The 27488-nt window shown below is 41.8% G+C and overlaps 1 protein-coding gene across 1 annotated transcript in view; it reads left to right on the top strand.

The window, feature by feature from the left end:
- arhgap24 (Rho GTPase activating protein 24) overlaps positions 1-27488 on the top strand; it is a 67976-nt gene that overhangs the window by 5764 nt on the left and 34724 nt on the right. Inside the window, exons 2-3 of the mRNA XM_085793172.1 lie at positions 5286-5510; positions 19528-19615. Of these exons, the coding sequence (XP_085649298.1) occupies positions 5301-5510; positions 19528-19615 (298 nt within the window). The 5' untranslated portion in view covers positions 5286-5300. The remainder of the gene's footprint in view (positions 1-5285; positions 5511-19527; positions 19616-27488) is intronic.

The raw sequence follows: 27488 nt of genomic DNA, 5'->3' as shown, positions 1-27488 counted from the left end.
CTACTAGCTACACATCCACTCCCTGAATAGAAGAGTGAGGCTTCTCTCCTGACTGACCGTAAGTTGGATTTTCTGTGTTTGACAGAAACGTGTCAACAACGAAATTGTGACTTTTCATAGGTGAATGAATGTACTACTACCCCATCTGGATTTGTTTACATTTGTCAACTCCATGTCTCTGACGGAGGAGGAGATCTCGCGATATTTTACCGTGGGCAAATTATCAGTGTAGCCTTCTTTTTACAGTCTATGTGTAGCCTATTTGGTTGAGGATGTTTCTTAATAATGAATAGAAACTGCATCTTTGCTTCACCTGGCTGTCATGATAAAGCAGGATGTCTTTGTTGACTGCTTCATGGGCACAAGTGGCTGGTTGTTGACTGTGCTGGTCTCATTGTGAGCATTGTGATTGATTTTAGGTTGACCTGTGTTTAATTTATTGTCTTCATTTAAACTATGTTTGAGTTACTGCAGTGTTCAGGCACACGAGTCAGTATGAAACTAATAGATTTCATAATGAAAAACCGTCAATATGCTCAGCTTCCATCTGACACGGGGTCAGGCCATTGTTTTTATTGCTTTGTTTCATGCCGGTCTTATTGAAGGCCCAGAGTAGGGCCACAGTGCCACTGGCAATAGTAGCTACGTAGGTGGAGGGAGCTAGCAAACTGTACATTCGTGTCACATGATGTTGGTAAGATGCACTTAGCGCACATTCATGTTCACCACGTTGGTCTGAGATGCTTTATAGTGACCACAGGATGGGAAAGGCAGCAGACCTAAGTTTGCTAAGCGCATTTTTCCCCTGGATGGAGTGGTGCTCCCTCGCCGCTGCTGCTTTGACCGGCCACTTCCTGTGGTCACAGAAGATTTCCTGCCACCGTCCCTGCACGACACCAACATTTTTTTGGCAGTTTAGGCGACAGTCTGTACAGTCTCAACAAAGAGGGGCAAACGCATGCTCTTTACTTTTACGGACCAAATGCATGGTTTAGGTAAAAAAAAAATTCCTGCACAACTTTATTTTCCCAAAGGATGAGCCAGACTGTGAAGCAAGGCCTCAATCTCCTCTCCCCCGAACTGGCGCAATTCAGACAGTTCAGGCTTTTGTGTGCTTTTAGCTTCAGTACTTTCCCATATGGGGAGCAAACAGTGTGTGTATGCACAGGGAACCCGCAACACCCTGACGCGGGGAGAGAGATCCTGTATGGACAAGAAGGTCTGCAGTATCACATTTCAGAGATTTTATGGTCTCATCAAGCTCGCTTTCTTGTTTAGACCTCTAAGTAACCTTACATCCTCTGTGTTGGTACAATGTTACATCCAGGATGTATCCGACATCTGGTGCATCTGACATCAGTTACTCACACAGAAAGACACTTTGCTGAGTAATGTGAAAAGGTTGCTATGGCTCTTTATTTGTGAATTATCCTACAGGGTGTATCAGACCATAAAATCCCATGAAACTCAAGGCCCCTTTTTCATTATGCATAGGTTCATCATAATAACAAGTATCAGTTTACATGAAATGGTCTTGTCCCAGGAAACAATAGAAAATGATTTACTGTGCAGTTCAAAGCCTTCTCGGCTGCTCTGAGAACAACTTTCATCCCTTAAAGACACATCCAGGAACATAATATGACTTCACTGACAGATGCTAATTTTAAAAACCAACAAAAAAGGCGTCCCTGAACCCAACACAGCTTGGCTCCGCATCCATTCTTACTGATGGACACACACAGACAAACAAAGAACATGAGTATTTTTGTGCTCGGATGGGTAAAGGCACTAATTTCCGTTTTGAAAGCTGTGTACCCCACATGGAGAGGTTCCTCCCTTCTTTTTTTCTTTTACTTGTAGGGTTTCATTTTTTCTTCAACTACATCCTGCTAAGAAATTACAGTGCATGCCACAAAACCTTAGGGGGCTGATTTGTGACTATCTTTGTGTCGTTCCTTTCAAGTGAGTGCGCAGTAGCCTATGTGTGTGTGTGTGTGGCTGTCTGTTGCGTATCCTGGGCTGGTGTTGTTGTTTATATAGAAGGTCAGGGTGTCTCTTCCCACAGACTGCTAAGTACGGTCAAAGTTCTCAAACGTGCTGTGAGAAACTTCTGGGATTGGATGTTACATACAGTTGAAACTGATTAAAACTGATAGTGGATGTGAGCAGTTAATCACTGCTTTTGAAATGAAGTCCTCCATCATGCCACCATATTCATTATTCCAGCGATCAGACATGTCGTCACGAGAAAACTTAAAGAGGAAAATTGGACTTCTTGTCAAATTCAAATCACTTCATTCCCCAGTAAAGTTTAATCAGAAAATAAGTCCTTGAGCAATTTCTCAATGCAACTTAATTTGAAAGAATGACATTTATTTTATTTCTTTCTATTTAAGTTTCAGGCTGCCTCGGGTAAAGTAGATCCTATTTCTTTGTTTCCAGTGTTGCTTTCTAATCTTGTTATTGTGGCCGGGGAGAAAAAAACAGTCATCACATATCTAATTCTGCTGCTTATTTTTGGAAAAGCTATAAGGCTCAGTGGGCAGAGACGTTACAACTGCACAGAAAGAGACAGATGCATGCACCTGCACACACAGGTGTTTCACAGAGCCACAGGATGCACCTCTGGGAGGCCGTTTCTCTCAATGTGCTGAATGGACAAAACAGTCAGGAAGTGATGTGTTCTTGCCGAGTGTTTGCAGTTGCTTCATCATAAATGTGCTCACAGCCACATCTGGGGCCATCAGAGAAAGGTTCAAAGGAAAAAAAAAAAGTGTCCACAAAAAGAATGGCTCCATGTGGCTGAAAACAGGTCAGCCGGCTCCTGCCTTTAGCCTCTTGGTATGTTACTGCCTCACGAAATCCAAGCAACTATAAACAAATGCATTTGCTTTGTTAGTAAGCTTGTCACCCCCCCTCTTCCCTCCCCCCCATGCCTCCTCCACACCCAGTGTTGTTGTTTATGATTTATTATACAGTACGTTCAAGCTTTTTGTGCAAATGTGTTTATAAAAAGCCTGCAGAGTTGGGGTTGTGCTGGCTACCAAACTGTAAGAGTGAGTCAATGAGGAAATAATCAAATCCTGCAGATCTTTTTTTTTTCTGAGTCAACAGCTTTTCATGCAGCTGCAGCTGAGAAACCACAAGTGTTAATCCTCTATTTGAAGACTACTGAATCTGCAGTATATGCATGGCCTCTTGGGATCCATATGGTCAAAGGTTAAGAGCAAGATAGAAACTTACTGTGTCTTCTCTGTGTCCATGTGTCATCCTCCAGTCTTCAGATTGAAAGTAGCTGCTTATCCACATTGCATAATCCAATATTAATCATTCCTTTATGGCTGTTGTTAAGTTAACACATCATTTCCCATGATTCTGTTTGATAGAGTCTACAAACTAGATTTTAGCAGGAGCAGGGAAATGAAGACAAAGAACTTTCTAAAGGTCACAATTCATCATGCTGCTACTGAATGAGCCAAAGAGCCACTATAACTTTTCAAATAATCTTATTCCATTTGTCCGGTAATTTATAGATGTAGTAATGATTATGCCTACTACCCCTGTGCAGCAATTTATTACCTCCGGACTGGACCACAGTATATTGTATTGTAAATTGTAAATAGTCTCTCAGCTCCAAGTTATTCACATTAGAAAAAGAAAAAGAACTGAGTTATTTATTTTTCAGTCAGTCCCTGCAGTGCCGTTAACTAGGCGCTGTGCAGGAGCCATGAAATTGCAAAGGGGGCTGTGGCACCAGACTGGCAGCACAGCAGGTGACTCCAACAACAGATGTGTGTATACCGACCCTCGACTGTGGTAAATGCTGTATGTGTGTCTGTCCAAAAGTGTATTTATGGAGCGTTCAAGCTAAAAAGAAAGTGTGTGTAAGGATTTAAGAAGTTATGAGTGTTTAACAATCCCACACAAAGAATTTGTTCCTGAAAGAGCTGAGCCCAGTTGATAGCTTTTACTGCTGTCGAAGGACGAGCACTGACTGCACACACGGAACAGCGATGAAGTTGAGATGGATAACAGATAATGAGTAGGTTTTGGCTACCACAATGCAAAACAAGTAAAAAACTGCTATTTTTCTGAGAGGAATGCAGAGCAGTGAGCGTGTTTCTGCCTGCACATGCATACACGACATGTTTACCTCCACTGTCTGTGTGTGTGTGTGTGTGTGTAACCAGACAGAAGTTTTTTGAAACATCCACAGAGGTCCTGCTGCACTTGCTGCACTGCTGCCTGGAACACTGCTGGCCTGCATCTGGGCCACATCTGGACCTGTGGGCTGATTTGGATGTTCACCAAGCCAAGCTCCACCAGAGCCACTGATAACATGGCAATGCCTAACGCTGACAGCAGCAGTCTCCAAGTAGTAGCATATGTCCCTCAGTGATGCTGAGGTTCATTTTGCTTTCCGAAAACAATGTGTGCAGTGTAGTTGCGAGTGCGCTGGTACTGTATTTGTACTGTATGTGTGGGTGTGTGGGTGAAGGTTTAAGGTGCCGTGAAGGACGTTTCCTTCCGTATGACTTGTGCTGAATAGTAAGCTTGGGGAAAGAGGGTGACACAGGGAGAAAAAAGAAGATAAGAGATTTGCGGTTTGTTCTGTGGTCTTGTTATCTGGCGTATGAATTCCTCCTCCCACATTTCTCCTTCTGCTGCTGCTGCCTACTTGCACCACTCTGTCTGCTCTGTCTGCCCCTAATCCCACAATGCTCCACAAAAGAGAGACCACAGCGAACAGTCCAGACATTTCTGTTAAAGGGTTGACTCATCCAAACCATAAAAACAAAAACAGTAGATAAAAAAAAATCCCATTTTGCTGCCCAGGAATTTTGATAGCAATAAAGAAAATAATATCCCAATCAGGATTATGAAACAAACAAAATAATTAAAAGAACTGAATGAATAATTTAAATGAAAGTTGTTGCTGCAACATTTTTACATGGATGTTATGTGTGTAATTGTTACACTATGAAGCAGCTGTGGCTCAGGAGCTGGGGCAAGTCATCCACTAATCAGGAGGTTGTGGTTCGACCGCAGCTCCTCCAGCACATTGATCAAAGTGCCCTTGGTCAAGACAGTGAACCCACACTGGCCCTGGTGCTTGTGTGTATGTGTGAATGGGAGAATGTGGTATGTATTGTAAATCAACAGCCAATAATGAGTTTGGAGAATAATGTAGAATGAATTTTTGTTTACCTCATGTTTGGTCCATGTGGAAGCTGCAGCCTGTGTGAATCTAAACCCATTTAACCCGGTTTTTTCCCTGTTTGCAGATCAGAGTCGCTGCAATGGACGACCAGTGTGTGTCCCACAGCAGCCCACAGCGCAGCGGAGGTCAGGCCGGCTCAGACGTCCAGAGGCAGGGACGGCCGAGCGTCGTCAGGTGTGGGTGGCTCAGGAAGCAAGGAGGGTTCGTCAAGACTTGGCACAGTCGCTGGTTTGTGCTGCGAGGGGACCAGCTCTACTATTACAAGGACGAGGAGGAGACCAAAGCTCTGGTAAGACTGTGAACACAACACTGAAGGACGACTGTCGGCTAAACTCGAGATCATGGCATCACACACACAACAGGCATCTTTGCACATCTGGTTGTTGGCTGAATCAAAAAATCAATTTGATCTCCTCTGAGCTCTAACAAATTGATGGGGTTACAGCAGCAGCCAACTTATTAACTGAAACTTAAGGATTTATAGAAACTGATTTTGTACCTTTACATGGCAGGAGGAGGTACATGAACTTTACTTGAATATTTCCACAGCTACATCAGACTTAAATATTACACAATTTGATTACAGCTCCTGGATACATTAACGATTTATTAATTTAAAATACAACCAAATCATATAAAGTAAATCCAAATTGAAACTGTAGAAGACCCATCTGGGTTGTAAAAAAAAATCGTGTGAAAACCGGTTCTCTTTTCTCTTTTGGTTGATCAGGTGATTTCCTCTCTAAACTTCTCAGATGGTTTCATTTAAGTCTCTATTTGAAGTCCAAAGTGGAAAAATGATCCACATTTCCCTTAAAAGCAGCTAAGAGCAGAGAATATTCCAAAAAATGGAAACAGGTTTGTGTAGCGGAATTTAGTTTTCTTATCTTTCCTCCCTCATTAATCATCTCGTGACCCCCTCAGATTTATCTTGTGACCCGTTGGAGGGGCCAGGAAGCCACAGGACTGTAGAACGTGATCATCTGCATCACTAAACAGAGATTTGATTCATCGGTAACAATCTATTTATTCGATAATATTGCGTCACTCTCGTTCACACTCAATTAATAGTTCCCATGCACTGTGGCCAGCTGCTGCACCGGCTGAGTGGAGGTGAACTGATGTTGAAGAAGTGGTTACACTTGGTCCTTTGTACATACCAGAAGTGCATTAAAACAAATGTTGTTGTTTTTTAAATAAAGCTTTAATGAATTAGTTTGATCCTAGCATTTGAAATTAGCATCATCATCTGTGGGTGGGTGAATCTGTGGTCTCCACATGGCATTAACATTATTTTCAGACATTTGAACCACATCATAGGGGATGTGGGACTCCCACAACTCCATCTGCAGTGGGACGTGGGAGTCACTTCCACATTATGGACTTCTTCATATGCTTTTACAACAGGTACATAAATCCTCTAGTGGGTCTATACATACTCTATATATGTTCGGTATGGAGAAGTCAGACCATTTTCTATATGTGGCCCTTAAAGTTCCCAACAAAAAACTTCTATAACACCAGAGTGAAACAAACAAACACTTATTTGATAGCTGTGGAATTGCTCATTCATTCTCATTATCTTATAATGGGGGTGAAATGTTTATATAATAGAAAACAATATAAAATGTGATGGCTATGTTTCTGCAGCCCAGAATGCATATAGGGGCTGAATATAAAATAGGCTAATAAAAGTATTCTACGACACTTTTCTTTTTTATCTCACTGTGGTGATTTACTTCTATGAATATAAAGTAACTCTGCAGCACTTTTGCAAACTAAAGGATCCGTCTCTCCTGTGATTGTGTTATTTTGTGCAGTTCAAAGAGTCGCGGCTCTGTAACAGCGGACACCTGTGGTCCGACTCTGATTGAAATGAGCCGGGTTGTTGTTTTGACTGTTTCACCATTAGTCAAAGTGACCCGCGGTGAGCTCGTTCTCTCTGAAGCCGACACACAGAGGTAATACTGGCTGAGAGCGGAGGAGACGATGAGTAATGCAGACAATAAGGCCGTCTCTAACGCTACTGTAACCAGGCAGCCTCCGTCACCGGGGCATGTGTAGCCGAACAAAGACGCAGCCAGGCAGAGTATGGATTCTCATTACCCACCAAGTATCACAGAGAAATGCGGAGGGCGCTGTGTGTTTCTAACAGAACGTCTGTGCTGAAGTTGAACTGACAAGTGTGATAAATTAGAATCTGTTCCTATTGATTCATGCTACTTCATATCTCAGCTCAGCTGTTGAGGGATCAGTTTGCTTTGGGATTGAGTGTCAGGGAGCCGAGGACAACTGACTGCAGATAACAAGGCATATTAAAGAAGTAGTCAGACGTTTTAGTATGACTTGACTTGGGAAATACTTCTTATTGCTCAGTGATTTCTTGCTGAGAGGAAGACGAGGAAAATGATGATACTTTCATCTGTCACACAAATATGAAACTCCAGCTGAGGTAGATTAGTTTGACATAAAAACTGGAAGCAACTGCGACCTAATTCATCAATATCTCTTCAGTTTTGGAGTATTTCTACTTCTACTACACTCCTTTTTAATGATTATCAGTTATTTTATTTTATTAATTGTCCCTTTCTGATCCATTGGTAACTACTACTATTTATCCAGCTGTGTTTCCCTTTTGCATCTGTAGGAGCTCTGTTCTTTGTCTTTGCACATAACAACTTCATCTTCTTCTCTTCTAATATCTATTCCACTCAAACAATATCCCCCCTTTTTTTCCATGGGAAAATACTGGAGCACAATTGAAATCTTCATTCTGCTCATCTACCCACACTTCTGGCTGATTTCCCAGCAACCCTAGCTCAGCCAAACCCCCAGCCACATCAGCAGCAGAAGTCTCTGAAGGTTAAAGCACCAGACCTGAAGGTGGGCCGCTGGCCAGATACAGGGGAAAAGGAGATTTTCCTCACTGCTATTTCTGGGTAGCCCTGGTTTCTTAAGCAGCAGTATTTAAAGTTGTGTTTTAGCTCTTGGTGCTGTGAACGTCCCAAGGGAGCGATACAAATGCCGTGCAGCAGTTCTTCATAATAATTTAGAGAAAATGACAAGAAACTGTTTGGTTTGCTTTTGAATTATCTCTCCGTCTATATTTATCTACCCAGAAATAACATTCATTAATGTCCCGACAACCTCGCCTACCTGAGGAGCGCTCTCACTCTCACTCTCGCTCCTCTGTGTTTTGCAACTTTCCCTTCTTACCCTAGTTCTGAGACAAAGCCAACATAAATTTCAGACACCTAAAAGTGCTACTTCTTGCAGAGAATGGGGCAAATTCATTAAAACTAGGTCAGGCACAGAGCAGCGCGTTCAAAGCCTTTAAATCTCCATGACCTCCAAAAGCGGAGCGAGCATGGAGCAACACAAGGAACAACACCCTAACAAGATACGCTACCCAGCAGAGTTTCCATGCAGCATCCTGAAAGAAGGAACACAAGAAGGGCAAAGAGGAGACAGAGACACAGCCTTGTCTAAAACTGTTCCTCACCTCCAACTCTGATGTAAAAGATCAGGGCAAAACATCCACACACACACGCACACACACTAACACACACAAAGCTCACAAAGATACAGGGGAGTTAAATCTCCCTGTCCTGAGCCATGAAACTAGATAACGTAGGGGCGTGGAGCCATATTTAGATCAGCTATTAATTAATTCTCTCACGTGCAGTGAAGTCTCCATTTGTTAGATGTCACATTAGCCTAATTGCCGCCTCCTCTGTGGGAGCGGGAACATCTGCCCATCTCTGTTGCCTATGGAAACACAGACGCCGACAAAGCTCAGACAGCTTCAGTTTGAAGAGTCGCATTTTTGAGCACAAAGGCTCTGTCAGAAATATATCCCAATTTGTCATTTAGCCCGTATTATGTGCTGATGTGTTAAGTGCTCAGCTCTAACCTCCACAGTGAACAGCGTAAGCCTTTAATAACTCATTAACTTCTTTATATGGAGTTTTTTTTTTCTTGCACGCGGCTGCCCAGAGGAATCTGATGTTTGTAGATAACATTATTGGACGGAGAGTATAATTATTGTCAGTACAGGGGACCCTGTTGTGTCCTATACAGTGGGGGCCAAACCTCTCCGAGCAACGCCTGGAATCTGAGGAATGGGAGTCAGATGGAGGTGAGGGGTCACGGGGAAGCATGCGTAGTGTATGGCACGTGTGGGCTTAGAGTCAACATGCCATCTGCCTGCCCTTACTCGTCCATGGAGATGTATGCACACACAAAGCACGCATGTACTCACTCAAATTCTCAGATACACACACACACACACACATGCGCACTCAGATTTCATCTGGCGGAGTTCATAAACAAAGGCCGAATTCATGCAGCGGGTGAACTGGAATGATTATTGTAATTTAAACCACTTAGCATTGTATCTCAATGCCAGGGAAGTAAGTGAGGTGACATCATGAATGAAAGAGAGAATTGTGAATGAATACATTGAGGTAATTTGGTTCTGTTATAATGTATTAAGACATGAAAGGCATATTACAATTTGATTAGTGCATTGCCATTCCAGCCACAACAAGACTTACAAGATAGTAGTGATTTAATATTCATGGCGTGAGGGCGCCCAGGCAGAATGATCTGGAGAAAAGTGCCTCTCTTTAATGAGAAATTGCATGAAATCAATAATGCAACAGGGCAATAATGCATTGAAAATCCTTTGTTTTGCCTGCTTGAGCTGCAAACTGTTTGACCTTGGCATTTAACGGGAGTAAATAAAATGCCACTGCAGTTGTGTAATTCTTCACACTGCAAGACTGTGTGTGCCGGTCGTAATGCTGCTTCCATGAAACATTAACACTGAACCATTCATCTGACCTCCACCGCCGCCTCGCCAGCTCCGCAGACAGTGAGGTCACTTTTGACATTGAGCAAAACAGACCACGGGGGGTTACAACTTGTGACTTTTGCGGTGACATGTGATCACAACAGCAAACGCAACTCTTTACATAAGGCGTGAATCCATCCACAAACGATCTGACTCGCATTGTGTCCGAGCGTCGGAGGAATGCGGACGTTATCCGAATGCCTTATATCATTTTCTGAATACAGATCAGCACTAAATGCATGTTTCACATTAGCGTGCCAGGTTAGGTCTGCATGCATATGTGTCTGGCTGCCGTCTCACGTCTGTTAATGCATCCTCACAGACATTTTCTTCCTCAGCAGGCCCAATACATTAGAGTAGTAAAGACATTAATCATTAATGCAGGACACTTGTAGCTGTCAGTGTACCTGGTACACACACTAAATACAGAGACTAGACTCTCTTCGATCCCTCTGAGGTGACCGCATGTCTAATAAGCTCCTGTATTGATGGATGGAAAAGCCAATTAACTCTCACTGGACTCGCAACAAGTTCTTGCAAGTTCTACTTTTTCACTGCACTTTCTTACCTCAGGTGGTAACAGGGCACTGCTATGAATTTCAGGTATGTGCAGGTGTAGCGGTGTTTGTACAACTGGGAGAGAGAGGAGCGAGCAAGCGAGTGTGCAGCTGGGTTGCAGGAGCAGTGTTAAATCACATCAACATTTTTCACACACAACAGCGTTTCCAGCTGGTATCCCAGAGGCAGAGACCTTGTCTGACTTAAAATACCTTCCGCAGGCTACGCGCATCAGGGTCTGTATTATCCCAGGCAGAAAGTCTCTATATTCTGAGCGCATCTCATTCTGTGTGGCAGGTCTCTGCTCCGTCAGTTCCCCAGACAGCGACAGAAGTAACCTGTCAGACAAAAATGTGCATCAGCAGTATCAGTTTATGGCACATAATCCACTACGCTGTGTCCTCCTCTCAGACGCCCCGGGGGCAGGTCTGAGAGCAGAATCGGGTGTCAGATCTACACACATACACACACACAAAAAAAACATCTTCTTGATGCCTTGCAGTTGAAAATTTGTCTTCGATCAGCCCAGACTGCTGATGTGATGTTGATTCTCAGATATGCAAAATATGATCCATTGCAGCACAAGATCTCATGCCAGATTTGAGAGCTTCATCCATTCGTCACCAGTAAATCAAAGTGATGCCTGAGACTTGGTTGAAACCCTTAAAGCATATCTGGGTATGATCATGCACGTCATCTTGATTACACATGATAATGCCACCCACACACACACACACACACACACACACACGGACACGGACACATTGAAACACACTGTTATGCATCGACAGAATCCAAATATGTTTCTCAGGTGACTCAGGATGTGACCTTGCTGGCCCTGTGCTGACACTGTTACAGATCAGCCAGTGGAACACACTTAAAGGGATAGTTCACCCAAAATTCAAATTTCATTGCAGCACTGCATGTCCATATGACGGTTGCGAACGGAGCTCACTTTTCTTCGTCCAAAAAGACACACCAAAAACCATCCAAATACCTCCATAGTGCTCGTCTGTAATGTCCCTCTTGTATTGAAGCCCCAACATGAGAAATTGTTCCGAAAAAAATTATACCAGTCTATGTTTTAAGCTTGTTTGTAGCAGAAGCTCCCAGCACCGCTCTTCCTGGTCCGTCCAAATCTCACGCGATTTGCATTGACACCCAGTTCACGGCTCCGCAAATCGTGTGAGATTCCGGCAGAGCAACACTGGGAGCTTCCGCTACAAACAAGCTTAAAACATATACTTATTTAATTTTTTTGGAACAATTTCTCATGTTGGGGCTTCAATACAAGAGGGACATTACAGACGAGCACTATGGAGGTATTTGGATGTTTTTCGGTGTGTCTTTTTGGATGAAGAAAAGTGAGCTCCGTTCGCTACCATCATATGGACATGCAGTGCTGCACGGAGCCCCGCTGTAACTCAGAGAAGGCACGGATGACTCTGAAACTTCTCCCAGCCCTTATATTAGTCGACATGAGGGTGAGTAGATAATGAGTGAAATTTGAATTTTGGGTGAACTATCCCTTTAATACACAACTACAGGATCAGACTGCTCCAACCCTTATCTGAATGTTTTTCTGATTCCTCTGTAGCGGAGGGTTTGCATGCACGTCCCATGAACAGTAACTGACGATATTTATTTATATGGGAGGAAGGTAATGGTACCGTATATAGACACTAGGATTATAGTGCTATACCATGTGTGTTGATACAAACAGGGCACAGTCTGGAAAATGAGATTTTATTAAAGCTATAAATCTCACTACTTTGCAAACTGCTGTAATAAAAAGTGCTCTTCTATCAGCTGTACACAGATATTCCCCTTGACCAAGACAAGGTATCTTGAAAATTAATGGCCACAGTGAATTCTCCGTGGGTGTTAATACTCCCCAGAGGAAGAACTCTGGTTTTCATCATTTCTTCATGAGCTCCTCTCTTTGGATAAAACTACTCTGAACACACTGTTGCAGACTTAAATGAAATTGATTTATATACTATATTTCTGGGTACCATTCCACCCACCGTTGAAAATGTCAGAGATGATCAATATTTAATGTTTATGCCTTTAATTTAGCACAATTTACTGCATGTCTTTCATTATTTAGTGAAGGTTATAGTTCAAAACTTGACTTGTATGTGACATGTGAGGAGCAGTAGCCTATACACTGGGCAGGCTGCATTCATACGACCTTTGTTGTTTCAGTCAGCGTCATTTGTAATCGTTTGATATGGCTGAAAATGAAATGTCACCATCATTATCAGTTTGGGAGCTTTTACTGTATATCAGTGTTTTATTGCAGGGTACTTTTTGTCTCTGCAGCCAGTTATCTTCGAGCCTCTGGGGTGTTTATCATGTGAGACTCCAGAGTGTCTGCTGAGAGAGGTCTCATTTTACTCATCTGTTCCTGTGGCTCAATAAAACAATGTGGGAACAGTCAGCTTTAATTTGTAGACCACTTTATTCTTTGTGGACTGATTCTTACACTTGTTGCCATTAGCGCACCCTGGGAGACCCACAGTCTTATTTATTATTTAATGTTTGATATTGGTAGCTGGACTCACAACTATACTTCAGTCAGTGTGAGACAGACTATAGTTAATAAACCCGAGCGTGTCTCCTCTCTGTTCTGTGGTCGCTGCAGCTGTGCTCCACTTTTAAAAGGTGTGACTAGAGGCGAGTTTCACTGGAAAATAGTTGATGAGCAGGGATATGCCTCCTGTCGGTTCTGTGGTTATGTATTTGTATACTTTGCAAGCCAAAGTAGTAATGCCTCCTGCAGCTGTGCTCTCATTTAAAAAGCTGTAGATACTGAAAGTTTGACTGAACAAGCTACAAACTAATTTCACAGTAAAACATGAGTCAAACTACCTACCTTGAATTTAAAGTGTGCACACACGCTTAGTGTCCATAATATCATACTTAGATATGAAAATGTGCATGTTCCAAAAACACTCTCATACTGTTGGTACAGATTATACAACAACCAGAAAAGTGAAGACAACTTGAAACTAATCATCATCAGTGTTAGGTTTGATATATTTTCTAAAATGGTAAAGCCAAGCAATCGACTCTGTCTTTATTTTATGTATTTCTTACCTTATATTTTTCCTACAATAACATGTTGTATAGTGTTTTGTGTCAAAAGTTGACAGTGGGTAGCTGAGTGAATAAATTGGAGCAGCAATATCTAGTTGAAAATTATTGTATATTCTTACAGCATTACTTTTTTTCCACAATAGACTGCAGAGCCATTAGTCCCCATCTTATAACATTTTATACTCTGAAGTTTTCAAGACAATTGCTGCGGCATTTAGAGTTTCTACGAAGGAAAAACAAACCAGTGTAGCAATTTCTTAAGAGGCTTTGCTGATGTGACATTTCTGGCAGATGATCCTGTGTTGAACTTTATATATGTAACTCAAGTGCTTCTTGGACAGAGATAAAAGGGGTTTTTTGGGGATTTTTGCATCAGGCAGCGACAGAAGCAGCAGCAGCAGCAGCAGTGACAGGTATTCCTACAAGAAAGTGACAGGACGTTGAGAGTTTTCCAGCTGCTTGCACAGAAATCACTGTCGGCTTCTTTTTTTTTTGCTTTTTTGCTTTTGTTTTTGGTCTTTAGGATCTTGTGGCTTTTGATGGATTCACAGTGTCAAAGAAGCATGCTGGAGACCTTTCTTGTCCATGTTGTCTGCATTTCATACTAAAGCTCTTTGTCCCAGATTTTGTTGCACAATTTGTTGGGTTTGTTCTTGTGTTTAGTTCCAGAGATTGTGTGGTTTTCATTAAGTCTTCCCACAACAAAGCCTCAGCCTTTAATTGATTTTTTTCCCTCATAAACTAAAACAGAAACTCAGAGAAAAACTAAGAAGATGGTTTCGACCAAGTTCAAGGGTTACTGTTTTTAATCTTCATCAGCCACTCCCTTTATAGTATCATCATGTAACATCTGACTTCTCATTCATTCGCCCACACTCAACCCACCCCCTTAATAAAAATGAATGGTGAAGCCCTCCACTTTTCCACCCTATTGCCGTTGACTGCCATATTAATATTTTAGTGAGTGTTATGCAGTTGCAGCTGTGGATTTTACAGTGGCTCTCGAACGTAGCTCGGCCCGCCAGAGTTGAGGACCAGAAGTAGCTGTTTTATAACTGTGGAATAACGATGACATTTATTGGATTGATGGACTCAGTGGAGCAATCAGAAGCAGAACAACCATGAGTAACTCTTTGGCACATGAACAAGAAGGTCTCAGAACAAAATAGAGACTCGCATGGAGGCAAAAATAAACACATAGACACACCACTGCACTTACACACTTAATATGGTGCAGATAAGTATAGCTAACATCTCCGGTTGTCCTGCTGAGTTGGACTTCCTGTGTGTGAGAGGTCACTGCAGCTGGGGGGCAGTAATTATTGGATAAAAAGACTGCTGGTCATCAAGCCCAGGCTTAATGAGCGCTTAAATGATCTGCTACACCAATAACTCCAGGTTAATAGACTCGAGTGTGAGCATTTATATGTTTGCAATGTGAAATCAATTTCTGCCCCACAATATATTGCATTGCATTTTATTAACTTGACATGTGCCCTGTTTTCTTCCCCACTTCATCAAACCAGATCGTTATTAAGCAAACTACAGTTAGACTCTTGGCTTGCCTCCCTTGTCTTTAACAACTGTTTTAAATCAAGGTGCATTTCGACCACTTTTAAGTCGAGGAAATAAAATGTTCCACCATCATGACCTAGAGTCCAGGGAATATTATGCAAATCAGGCAAATGACGTACTGAAAAGCAATAATGTTTTGTAAAATGCAAATTTTCGTTGTGGTTTGCTGATTTCAATTTGTGTTGGATATCATCTTCTGCACTGCAGTGTATGTTGATCATGAACCACCTGTCGTACATTCTCTTCTGGGACTTTATTTTTAACCACAATGAAAAAATGGTATGGCGTATGGTCCCTCAAGAGGTTCCTGGTTCCCGCAGAAAGTTCCTGTGGGTGAAATTAGTTCATGATTTAATAAAGGAGTTGCTCATGGTGATGATCTGATAAGTCTCTATCTCTTCAGGCTTGACATTATATACCGAGGCTCAGGAGCAGTTTCTGTGGGAAATGAGATCAGTCTCTCTACTGATATGTTTCCTCTTCAGTACCGTAACACGCAGCAATGTGTGACTTACAGTATGACTATTGGGCCCGTTGACATTTTCTCCAGGGCGAAGGGGAACCCAGGACAGTGTAGGTGTGTGCGTCAGTGAAGTGAAGTGTTACAGGCCTTACTGTAAAGCTGTCAAATACGTGCTGGAGCAGAAAGTACAATATTTCCATTTGAAATGTAGCAGAGTGGAAGTATAAAGATGAGTAATGAAAACACATGCAGTTCATGTAGCCACTGCAGAGTCATATTTTTCCAATAGGACTTGGTAGAGACCAAAAACAGAGGTAAAAGGTGATAAATATTAGATTTGTGTTCATGAAATGGATGCTAACGTTGCTTAGTAACTATTGGATGTCCAAGCAGCCTTTGCTATTAAGTTTGTCATCGACTTTAAACGGCTGTGTTGTTTCTTCTCCCCACAAGAGGCTGTGTCTTATTCATAATGACTGTGGCCATTTTCATGGGTTCTGCTAACCAGATCTAAACTAGACTAAACATTTTGGAAACACTGACTTGGGTTTAACAAAGACAAAAATGAGCAAGCACAGTGAGCCACATAAAACTGTCCAATTAAATGTAAAAGATTAAAATTTTCCATGAATCAGTTCAAATACTTGTCATAAAGCAAATATGTAAAGTGGCTTGATGGATTCAGTGCAGCTCTTTATCCTGATGCTAATGGTGAAAACGCATTACGACAATAACAGCATAGCCTATAATGTACCATGGTGTATGTGAAGGTCCCAAACTCTTTTGTTGGACACTTCCCCAAGAACTAACTAACAGTGCATTCAAATAAACTTGTTTATGGCGTCTTCACAGAGATGAAATATTTACTTTATGACCAAAATGAACATCACATTCAAGTCTAATTGCTGTAGAGTGTTCTACCGAATTAACTGAGCTGAAGTCAGAGTCAGTTTTCTGGTGTTTGCTTCCTTGCAGTCTGAGAAAATAACAACAAATCTGATTTCATTTGGAGCATACTGTTGGACACAGCACCGGGAACAAACAGCCCCCCACCACCGCCTCCCCCAGTTCCCCCATGACAGGCTGAGTCGCTGCTTACAAGCCTGAGCCTCCTGCTGTCACTTTCCTCTGACAGATTTCCCCGAGCCTCTTACATCCATGTGTGTGTGTGTGTGTGTGTGTGTGTGTGACTTTCTATTCAAGAACAAAAGATAATTGGGTTGGTGGCATTACACAGTTTCCAAAAAATGACCTCATCCTTGTTAACAGCAATGTAAAAATGCAGAAAACACCCCAAGACAGTTTGGGTTTCTTTGTGTGTGTGTGCATGTGTGTGTGTGTGTGTGTGTGTGTGTGTGTGTCCTGTTGGGTTGGGCCAGGCTGCCGTATAGTCTTTGCTGGGTAAATATTTCTCTGTCTGTGGTCGGGTTTGTCTGCAGCAAACAACAGCCCACCAGGGGATGTCAGTATGGAAAGTGTGGCTGTGGAACAGAGGAGTGGGATATCCACGCTGTTGTGGTTTTACAGTATGGAGGGATAACACAGGCCCTTCTGTTCTTTTTTTTTTTTAAAGAATATATATATTTACAAGACGCACACACATGTATACGTCTCTCACATAAGTCGTCTCCTGTTTCCCTGGAATCAGTAGGCTACACCGTGCATGACAAAAAGATCTGTGTTCTCTGAAGGAAAATGAAAAAAATCAAGTTCTTTAAGGTGCTTTTAATCCCAAGATACTGAAGCTAAGCAGATTCTCTTTCTGACAAGCACATCAAACAAGCTTGTTCTCCTCCTCCTCCTCCTTCTCTCCCCTCCACTTTGGAGCTTGTCTTCCCCATCTTTATAACCCCCTTTCAAGCACTTCATCTGGGGCCGCAGGTAGGGTTTCCACTTCCTGGTTGTCACAGTTATGGCTCATTAAAGCACTCTCTCTCTCAGCAGGAAGGAAACCGACTGCCTCTCAGATCCTGCTCATGTGTGTGGGTCCTGAATACCGATGCTGTCACCGGTGAACATCTTGTCTTCGTTAGCATTAAAACCCAGATAGGGGTCAGTCTAATGGCTCTCGCATGCTGCGTTGTGGCGCGAAGGTCCGAGTTGTTAATCAAACGAAAAGCAATTGTTTGATTGTATAAACCTGCATCTGGTTATGTCGTAATCCTCTTTTATAAGGCACAGCAATTAGGAGAAGGTGAGGTATTTGCTAAGTAAGTGAAGTGTGGTTATATGTGAACATTATTAAACCACACAGTAATTATGCAGCACTTCATTTAACTACTTCTTCTTAACACACTTTTTAGTTTTCTTGGTAACGTTACTATTTGCATAATTGATCAGCCTGATGTTCAACCCACAGAACGTTGGAAGCTGGCCGTCACAGTTTCCCAAAGCTGAACTGGGAATATTTAAAAAGCTTATAATCCAAACAGCCCAAATATAATTAATTCTTAATCACAAAAGCAAACCACCAGATCAATTATACACATTTGAGTAGTTTAAATTGGTTTGGCCACTTTGCTCAATAAAATTCAGTGGATTGTTTTAACAAGTACTTAACTAACTGTGCCTCTATAAAGCAGTTTCAACACGAATCAATCATGCAGTCATCATTTTAACTTGGAAAAACTGGAAATGTAGAAGCAAAATGTAAATTAAGTGCAAATAGTTAAATTTGGCAAACTGAATCATTGTTGCATAATTATATGATATATTATTGTTTCTGTTTTAATCTGTAAGCAGTATGATTCATGTGGATTTGAATTGAACTTAAGTGGTTCATAACAATGTATAATATTTCTTGAGTTTATCATACTATGTTTTATAGGTAAAAGATGAATCAGCATGGAATAGTGGAATAGATAGATTTGGAAAAATAAAGTACAAACACTTCAGGACTTCAATAAATGCAGGTTCTTTCCACCGCTGCTATCACTAATGAGACCCACCAAGACTCATAATTATCTGCAGCCGCATGCTGTGAACCTCCTGTGTCCAACAATATAACAGGCGCAGCTTAATCAATGTTATGGTGTCTGTGGTTCCAGTCAAAGGCAGATCGACTGTGTCGGCCTCTGACGATGTGACACTGGTGCTCGGTGACGACAAGACCCTCAAATCTGCCCTGCAGCGTTTCTGTCAGACAGCGAGTCTGGACAGCGAGGTTGCTGCGAGGTTGACTCTGGTAAAAAGATGCTGATGCCCCTGCTATTTAAAGCAGAGGATCTCTGGCCTTTGGTGTCACACAGATGATATATCATTGTGGGCAGAGCTGAGCCACTGAGATGGTGATCCTCTATAATGCTGCCACTTCGCCACATTTTTTATAACAGCTCAGCTCCATCGTCCGGGCGCAACCCTCGGGACCGATACGCCATCCTCCTCGGCCGGCAGAGGAGCTGATACATATAAGGATGCTAAATAACCAAACATGTCAGTGTTTGAAACATATTTTCCCGGGGTAACGTCAGAGAGATGGATGCTGCTGAGCTCATGAAGTGCTGCTGTTACAAGAGACCGGCTGATTTAGTCATGCAGGCTCCACAAAGTAAAGTATGTGCAGGGTTTAATAGCCAGAGTGGAGTTTATTGTATATTAATGATGTGCACATTATACACATGGCATGCATAAATCAAATGTAGACTGTCTGTAAGGGTTTAACCTGGCATTGTTTTAACATGAAACAGTGGAAATACAAATGCTGTGTGGGGTTTTACTATGGTTTCTGATCAGTCTGTTCTTTGTTTTCCACAGGGAACCATTTCGTTACCAGGAAACAAAGTTTCAGAGCATCCAACCGGCAGCGATGAAGGGGGGAAATTTCTGTTCGAGGTCATTCCAGGTAGGAGAGGACGAAGGCAATTTAATCACTTACTGAGGGGCAGAGTGATGGCGGCGATGCTGACTGAGCGGCAGCGGGAACAAAAACATAAGGTTTTGATCATTCGTGTCTGCAGCAAATAAATCAGAGTCTTAAACACTGTGAGAATCGTCAAGGGAAACATTTTGCCATTTACTGGTTTTATTCATGCTGCTCTCTGTGGCAGCTGCAGCTTTAACTGATTGTTTGCTGGGACTGACGCTGTGAGATCTCTGATCCTGTCTGGTTTTGTGTGACATCATGGAAGGATGGCTTTCAGAATTTCAATTGATAACCTAGGAAGATAATTGAACATTTTGTATGTATATTTGTGTGGCATTTCCCCTTCAGTGACGAAATCCAACAAAGTGACAGGGATTAGAGAGATGTGATTTGCTATAAAGGTCATGAGAAGGCATTCAAGTGCATGGATTAAGTATCAGACTGATGTTGCCCTGCCTGTTCAGGCGGCTCTACGATGCAGACACCGATGGAGGGAAAAGTGATGCCGAAAATGGGAAGGAAATGTCACCATAATCTTATATTCTATTTCACTTGTAGCACTCTCAGATGATTTAACAAGAGGAACCAATTGTCTAACAACAGTTTCCAAAGTAGGATTTCTAAAGAGGATGCTTTAAAGTTCACATATTGTACAATTCGTACAAAGTATTGTAGTATCAAAGTGGTGAATCCACAGAGGAATGCAGACGGCCTCTGCTCCTTAAAAAGAGCCTGCAGGACTTCTGTAACTTTGTGTTGTCACAACAAAGCAGTTGCCACCCTCAGCCACGCCCCACACCCCTCCCATCATAGCTACTGTCCAACCCCGCAGGATTTGGTTTCTCTTGCTATATTTTTATTCAGAAAACAGTCAATTGAGGTCTCTCTTCTGATTGGCTGACTGCTCTGAGAGAGAGAAGATGAGAGACTATACTGTGGTTGTTTTTGGGACTTAAACCCACAGATATATCTTCCTATAGATCACATAAAATGGAAATGGAAAAGTTTAAAATAAGGGACCTTTATATTACCACCCACACATGTACCCATATACATAAACTAAGAGCTGATCACACACACACAGACAGACACACACACACATAGCAGACTGTATGGAAACATAAAGAAAGAATTCCCAGGCGGAGCAACGCCCTGAATGTGAGTCTGTGCATCAGATATTTAACACAGCACATGCACTTGGGAAAAAGACACAGCTGTTAAAAGACACAGTAGCAAACTGAACCAACTGCACCAGCTGATCCATCTGAAACCCTGCGGAAAACACCGGATGTGTGCGACATCCACTCCCTGCTTTATTTGTATTCATTTCTTTCCCTGGTGTGTATTTAATAGAGTTAAAGTATGAAGACATTTTCTCATACGATTTGTGGCTCCCAGTGGAAACACACAGACACACACGCAGATAATAGTACAAGTTCTGTGTAAGATTTGTCAGACCAAAGTCACTTAGAGAGATCTAAACCTGAGCCTGGAGGTATTTGGGCAGCTGGCCAGAGGTGAGAGACAAACAGCCCAGATGTGTCGTAGGTTTTGCTTGAGAGACTCTTGATGGTGTTTTTGTTTTTCGGCTGCTTATGACATTGCTGGTTATCTGGTGCGTTCCACATCAGATGAGGATTAGCAGTCCCCCGCTGAGATCATTTCATGGACTTTGAATCGCTGCTTTTCAGTGCTGCAGTTTTTATGTTCAGACTGGAAATCAACTTGTCATCTCGTGATTAATCGTTCTTCTCAGCGTTGGAGGTGGTCACGTCATATGAGAAACAATACAACTATTAGTCTAGCTACCATTTCTTCATATGCTTGAGCAGCGTTGTCATGGTAGAAGGCATTTTGAAGTGTCAGCGCACGTAAAGTGGAGTGAAAAGAAAATGTTTTCCAAGTATATGGCTGTCCAAAAAAACCTAGATATTAGGTGTTTTGATGCTATTTTCAGTGAGGGAGCAGGTGTGGGTTTGGAGGCTTGGCTAAAGACATATTGACAGGATAATAATACATCCGCCACTGTGACTGAACATGACTGACATCGCACATATGGACCTCAAAAAGAAGGTACTTTTCACAATTCATCTGTGGCATAAAAACCATCATCAGAGAAACCAAAGGGAATTTTTTTTTTTACATTAAAAATAAATTCCTGCTTCTCGTTTTTTTTATTTTCCGTGCACTTCAGCTGAAAAATACCCACAACCCAAAAAGGATAAGTCATTAAGGAAGTGAAGGTGCCACATAATCCCAGACAAGGCATTATTTAGAGAAATGCATGAGCAACGTTAAACACACATGTTGCAGAGGATCCTGATAAGACATGAGTCACTGGGATAAACATTAGTTAACCTTTCACTAGAAAGAGGAAGATTTAAAATTGCTCTTATGAATGACATGTTGACAAGTTCCTGTGAAATGTGTATTTTGTAGTAAGGCTGTAAATACAGCGCACAAAAATGTAATCACACACTTCACTGACGTATACTTTCACTTTGAGTACACGCTGTTAGTTTTGCTCACCAAAATAAAGTTTATTTTAGGATGTGGCGCATTGTGATGTTTTTGTAAGCATGTGAACACAAATCGGTGCTGGGGTTACAGTTTCCTTTTTGTCCCCCTCTGCAGAAATGATGAGGTGTTTTAATTTCTGTCGACTTTAAAGGCTCTTGAGTGTATGTTGGTGTTTTCCAGTCTCTACCACTTTCCTCTGCTCTTATTTCCAGTAGGACTTGGCTGTATTAACTTCTGTAAAAGCTGTGAAAGAGCAGAGAGGAAATATGAAATGCCACTGACTCAATTTATTCTACCTGCAACAGCCGTCATAACATAATTACCACAGTATACCAGAGGCTGTTCCCTGCTGCCATATTCGCCTGAACTCACCTTTAAATGTGTCGTATCTTGTTCATCTATACCGGAGACCGTGTTTATTTTATCAAATAGTCTTTTGTGGTTGGAAGTGATGGTGAATATGGTGAACGCACCATGCCACTGATTTAGTTTAGCTTAATTTCTACTGTAAATCAAATGTTGACATGATCTACTTTTTGTTTTGTTTTGTTATTCATCATATCAGAGCAGTATTTATCCATATTCATTAAAGCAGGGAAAATTAGGTACAAATAACACTGTGCTACTTATTAAAATTAAGTCGTAAAATATAATAAAAATAGGTACTTAGAAGTGTCTGTTAACATATTACAGTGTTACTGCACAGTAGAGGCCCATTAAATTATATATAAGAAAAGCAGAGTGTAGTTTGGACCACATTTTTACATTAAGAAAACGAGACACACATAAGTTAATATTAAGGATTAAGTTGAATGATTTCCTACTATGCCATTTCCCAAAATGTTGCCAGTGTGTTCAAGGTCAAATGTCAGGGGCAGCACCAGTAGGTTGCCTGAAATAACTAATGACTTCACTTTCAGATCTGTTTTTTTGAAACCAAGGTCGTTGTTTGATTGATGATGCCTTCGTTACTGCACTGTACCTTTACAGTACTGTGTATGCTACATTTTTATAGTTAGTATAGTTTTTATATCCCCATGCTAACATATGTGGTGTGGAAATATATATAGGCTATGTTCTTCTTCAGAAAGATAGAAACTCTAAGGTAAAAATGGAAATGTGGTTTCTGTTATGTCTCAAGTGTGCTGGTATTTATCTTTTCAAGCAGACTGTGTTTTCAAGTTACTTTCACTGAAGCAAGACTGAAGAACATTGAGGTTACAGGGTGCAATGAGACTAAAAGCACAAGTACAGCATCAAACCGGCTCAGTAATACAGCATCATCTAGCTGAAGTTTGCTAACTTTAGCCACTGGAGGCTACTTGTAATTTAGGACCAAGCATGGCTGTAACATCAAGGCCTGGTTTCAAACTTTTGATTTGCAAAGATTTTGTTTTTTCTTCTTCCAAAAGCCTCTCAGTTACAGACCCTTAAGAAATGTCTGGAAATATACAGTTATTCATGTATTCTTACCTGTAGTCAAAAGGAGGATCAATACCACTCTTATGTCTGTGCTCTACAATTTAAACCTCAACCTAGCTCAAATTTAATTATCTTAGCATAACACATGGAAACTTGGGGGAAACAGGAGCCTGGCTGAGTCCAAATAATCAGCCAAAACCTCTAAACCTCACAAACGAACGAATATTACACATCGCTATTTCCTCTGAACAAAAACCAAAGTGTAAAGGCAACATGTTCTGGTTTTATGGGGTTCAACTTGTGTGTTACCCCTGCTTAAGGGTTAAGCTAAGACAACCAGCTCCTGGCTGTAACCTCATGTTTGAGGGAGAGAAAGGAAATACGCTTTTTATCCTCAAATGTCAAACAGTGTTATTCTGCAGTTCCAGTCCATGATGTTTTATTCTCGTCAGGTCTTGTAGTTAACTCCAGTGACCCAACGTCTGTAGTAAACCGTCTTCTTCAAACCGTCAGAAGCTGAGGTTGACTAGTTTGTTATGACTGCGTCTCAGATGACGTAATATTACTCACACAGGTCGAAAACTGCGGAGTAAACTGCGACTACCTGCATGTTCACACAGAACATGAAAACACATCAGGCCTCAACAGAGCTTCAGCCCAGCCTACTGCTAATTTAGAACCACTAAAAGCTGGAAAACAAGCACATGGCTTGTTAGGAGGCAGCGAATAAAGAGGCCTAAGAGAAGCACAGAGAGCAAATGAAAGGAAAACACAACACATATATTCCACTGGTCTAAATGTGGCCCTGCAGTTTGAACACAACACATGGACAGTCAGTCTCTGGAGGACAGACGGACAGGATGTGATGAAGGGAGGGGTTTGGGGACGAGGGGACTGTGGGGTGGAAGTCAAGAGTTGTACAGAGATGTCCGTTGTCTTGTCGGGGCGGTGAGGAGATCTGAACCAGCCTTGTATCTGGTGGCCGGCTGGCAGGAGCTTGAATAGCAGCACTGGGACGAGAGACTCTCTGCTCTGTCATCACACTCACACACACACACAAACACTGTATTTTTTAACTTTTCTGGAAAGTTTTACTTCGTTACTTGTACTCTGTGCCTCGGGAAAAGCCCAAAAAAAGTTGCAAAACACTTCAGAAAGCATCTCCGCAACTTCTTCATTCACCTGCGCTGTGCAACCCCCTGATGCTTCTCTCTTGTCTTTTGTCTCTTCTTCCTCTCTGAGCACACCCACATCTGAATGATTGTGTTAAACCCGCAGAAGGATTGAGTGAGTGTGGATGATGAGGTGGTAGATGTGGGGGTATTTACGAGGCAGGCCAACAATATTTAGACTAGGATCCTGGTTATGTCATATCTTGGACCGTTTTTGACAGGTACAGACACACTGGGGCTTTTGTTTTGCTCACCCAAAACTGAGATTTGAAGCACCCGTGACGTTGTCTCCCATCACACTGACACGTTACAACATGTGTAAGCACACACACACACTGGCCTGAGCTGCAGAGAGGAAGAGGAATAACAACAAAACACAGGATCGAAGTTTCTGTAAAAACTTTTATTTGTAAGATAATCCATGCACAACGTTTACACACCATTCCTGAGGATTACATTATCACAAAAGACAGATTCTGTGTAGTGATATAGCTATAGATGCACCGGGAAACTTTTTTCTCAATGTTGTTACTTCATACTTCTTCAATCATCGCTCCTTACAGTATCTCTCATGCACAGGCGGCTCTGACAGAATAAAAAACGCTGTATATCTGGAACACGTATCGTCAGAACATCCGGCTGCTAAAGGATCAGCACGCAGGTTTATCTGATGTCACTGAATCCTCCCAAGAATGTCTAACACCTAACACTAAGGAGGTTGAGGCTGCAGCATGGTGGTGAGACAGCAGAGTCTGTATTGTGGATTAAGACAAAATGGCCCAGACTCATTATTTATTTACCTGTCATAAATACCTGTAGCTAAATGTCATTCCCGCAGTCCAACTGTGATTAATCATCTCATCCCTATAAAACAAGAATCAACACAGGAAGAGCTCCCCGCTGTGTTTTTGATGGAGAAAACAGTGTGCTCCTCTTTCCCCGAGCTCTAATAAACACAAGGCTGTGGCTCCAGTATGAGTTCAATATGTCACTCTCTCTCTCTCTTTGCCCCAGGCTCAGTCTTTTGCTCTCTCTCTCTCTCTCTGTTTCTCTCAGTTTCCTTTGGTTGTCTAGTTAGTAGCTGGTCAGGCCACAGCAGGACGCCACTGCTGAATTATGGGAATGTCCCCCCCCTCAACACACCCCACCACCCCACCACCATCCTTTCATTTATGAGCGGACGGTGGGATCATGTTGCCGTGAGCAGGTGGACAGTCTCAAGCTTAAATGCTGTTTACAAAGCAAAAGCCAGAGTCCGTAATACATACCTGAGGGGTGGAAGAGTTTCCTCAGGCGTTGTTTGGCTCCACATTTTTGTATAAAGTATTGTCTGCTGGGTTTTTTTTTTTCCTTCGTTTAAAGGGACTTGATGCTTTGGTGAAGTTCAGACAAGGAGAAGCTTCAGAGCAGCTGAGGAAACAAAGGCGACAGTGCCATCATGTGGTTTTCTGAGTAATTACACCAAAAAACAAAAAAACAAAAAAAGATTTATTGCCAAACAGGGAGCTGTGTGATGTTTATGTTACAAAAGCTGTTGTATGACTCATCTGCATCTGTGATTGCAACAGTTATTTAGAGTTTATTTTAATGTGATGAGGTGTTTTGTTTATTTCAGATTTATTTTCTGAAACAATGCTGTTGCTGAAGGGGTTAAGTCAATTTTGATGACATGATTGAAATATGTAGAATTTCTATTTGCAGCATAGGCATAACTTCAATTTATTTTTGCACTAGTTTATTGAATAAGCTGGCGTGCATACACTGTAAAAGGAAAACACTGCAGTGCAATCTAGTTTTGTTATTGAATATTTGTTAACATTTATTCCACCCAGACTAAGAAATCTAAGTCTTTGCACTGAGTAAGACTGTGCGATACTCTCAAGAGCTTCGGAGAAAAATAGTTCAGTGGGTTTGAGTTATTAGATTTGCTTCATAATTTACTACATTTCTCCCCTCAGTCTGGTCTAATTACCACTTTGCCATCAGCATATATACCTCCCCAGTGATAACATGTAATGAGATTTTGATGTAAATGTGTCTTTTATGATTTCATGTTTTGATTTAGAGCACCCAGGACTAATGCTCCATCACCGTCCTGTGACTGCTTGACATGCGTGCCTGATGGGTTGCCATAGGTAGCCACCTGGGTGACCTCTGCAGTGAGTTACGGCTCTCGTATATCACCGAGAAGCATGTCTTATTCACACCATGTGACTTGTGTGATTGAGTTATGATAATTACGGTGTAATTATGAGCAGGCAGGCAAGAGTGGGAGTAAATCAGACCCCAGACAGCGGAGGCCAGGTGTATGAAAATGTTCTTTTTTATTGTTTTTTATTCTGTTTAATGATGAATATAAACTACCATACTTATAATTACACAGTAATGACTGAATGTCAGGCTATTAGAAGGTGAAGACAGACATGCAATTTTAAAAAACCACACCACCTGTACTGTTCATTACCAGGAGGCCAGAGGTTACTCATAAGCTGGCAGAGCTGGTATGTAGACGAGAAGCACCTAAAGTTGATGATGGAGTGACGCATAGAGGAATTTAATTTTTTTTTTTTAAAGCCCAAACGAGCAGTAGTTGCCCTTTAATAACCCCAACAATTATTCCACTTGTTGGTCGATGGCGGTAAATACGGCTAAGTCTGAGAATATGACTCTCCAGGCATCGGTGTTTAAGGTTAATGAAGCCCCAGTGGAGTAATTGAGAAAGCATATGAATCTGTGGT

Source organism: Trachurus japonicus, chromosome 12 (genome assembly GCF_045865225.1).
Source record: "Trachurus japonicus isolate A0001 chromosome 12, Traja_1.0".
In the NCBI taxonomy this organism is placed as follows: Eukaryota; Metazoa; Chordata; class Actinopteri; order Carangiformes; family Carangidae; genus Trachurus; species Trachurus japonicus.
The sequence above is the reverse complement of the archived record's forward strand: the minus strand, read 5'-3'. Positions and strand labels throughout refer to the sequence as shown.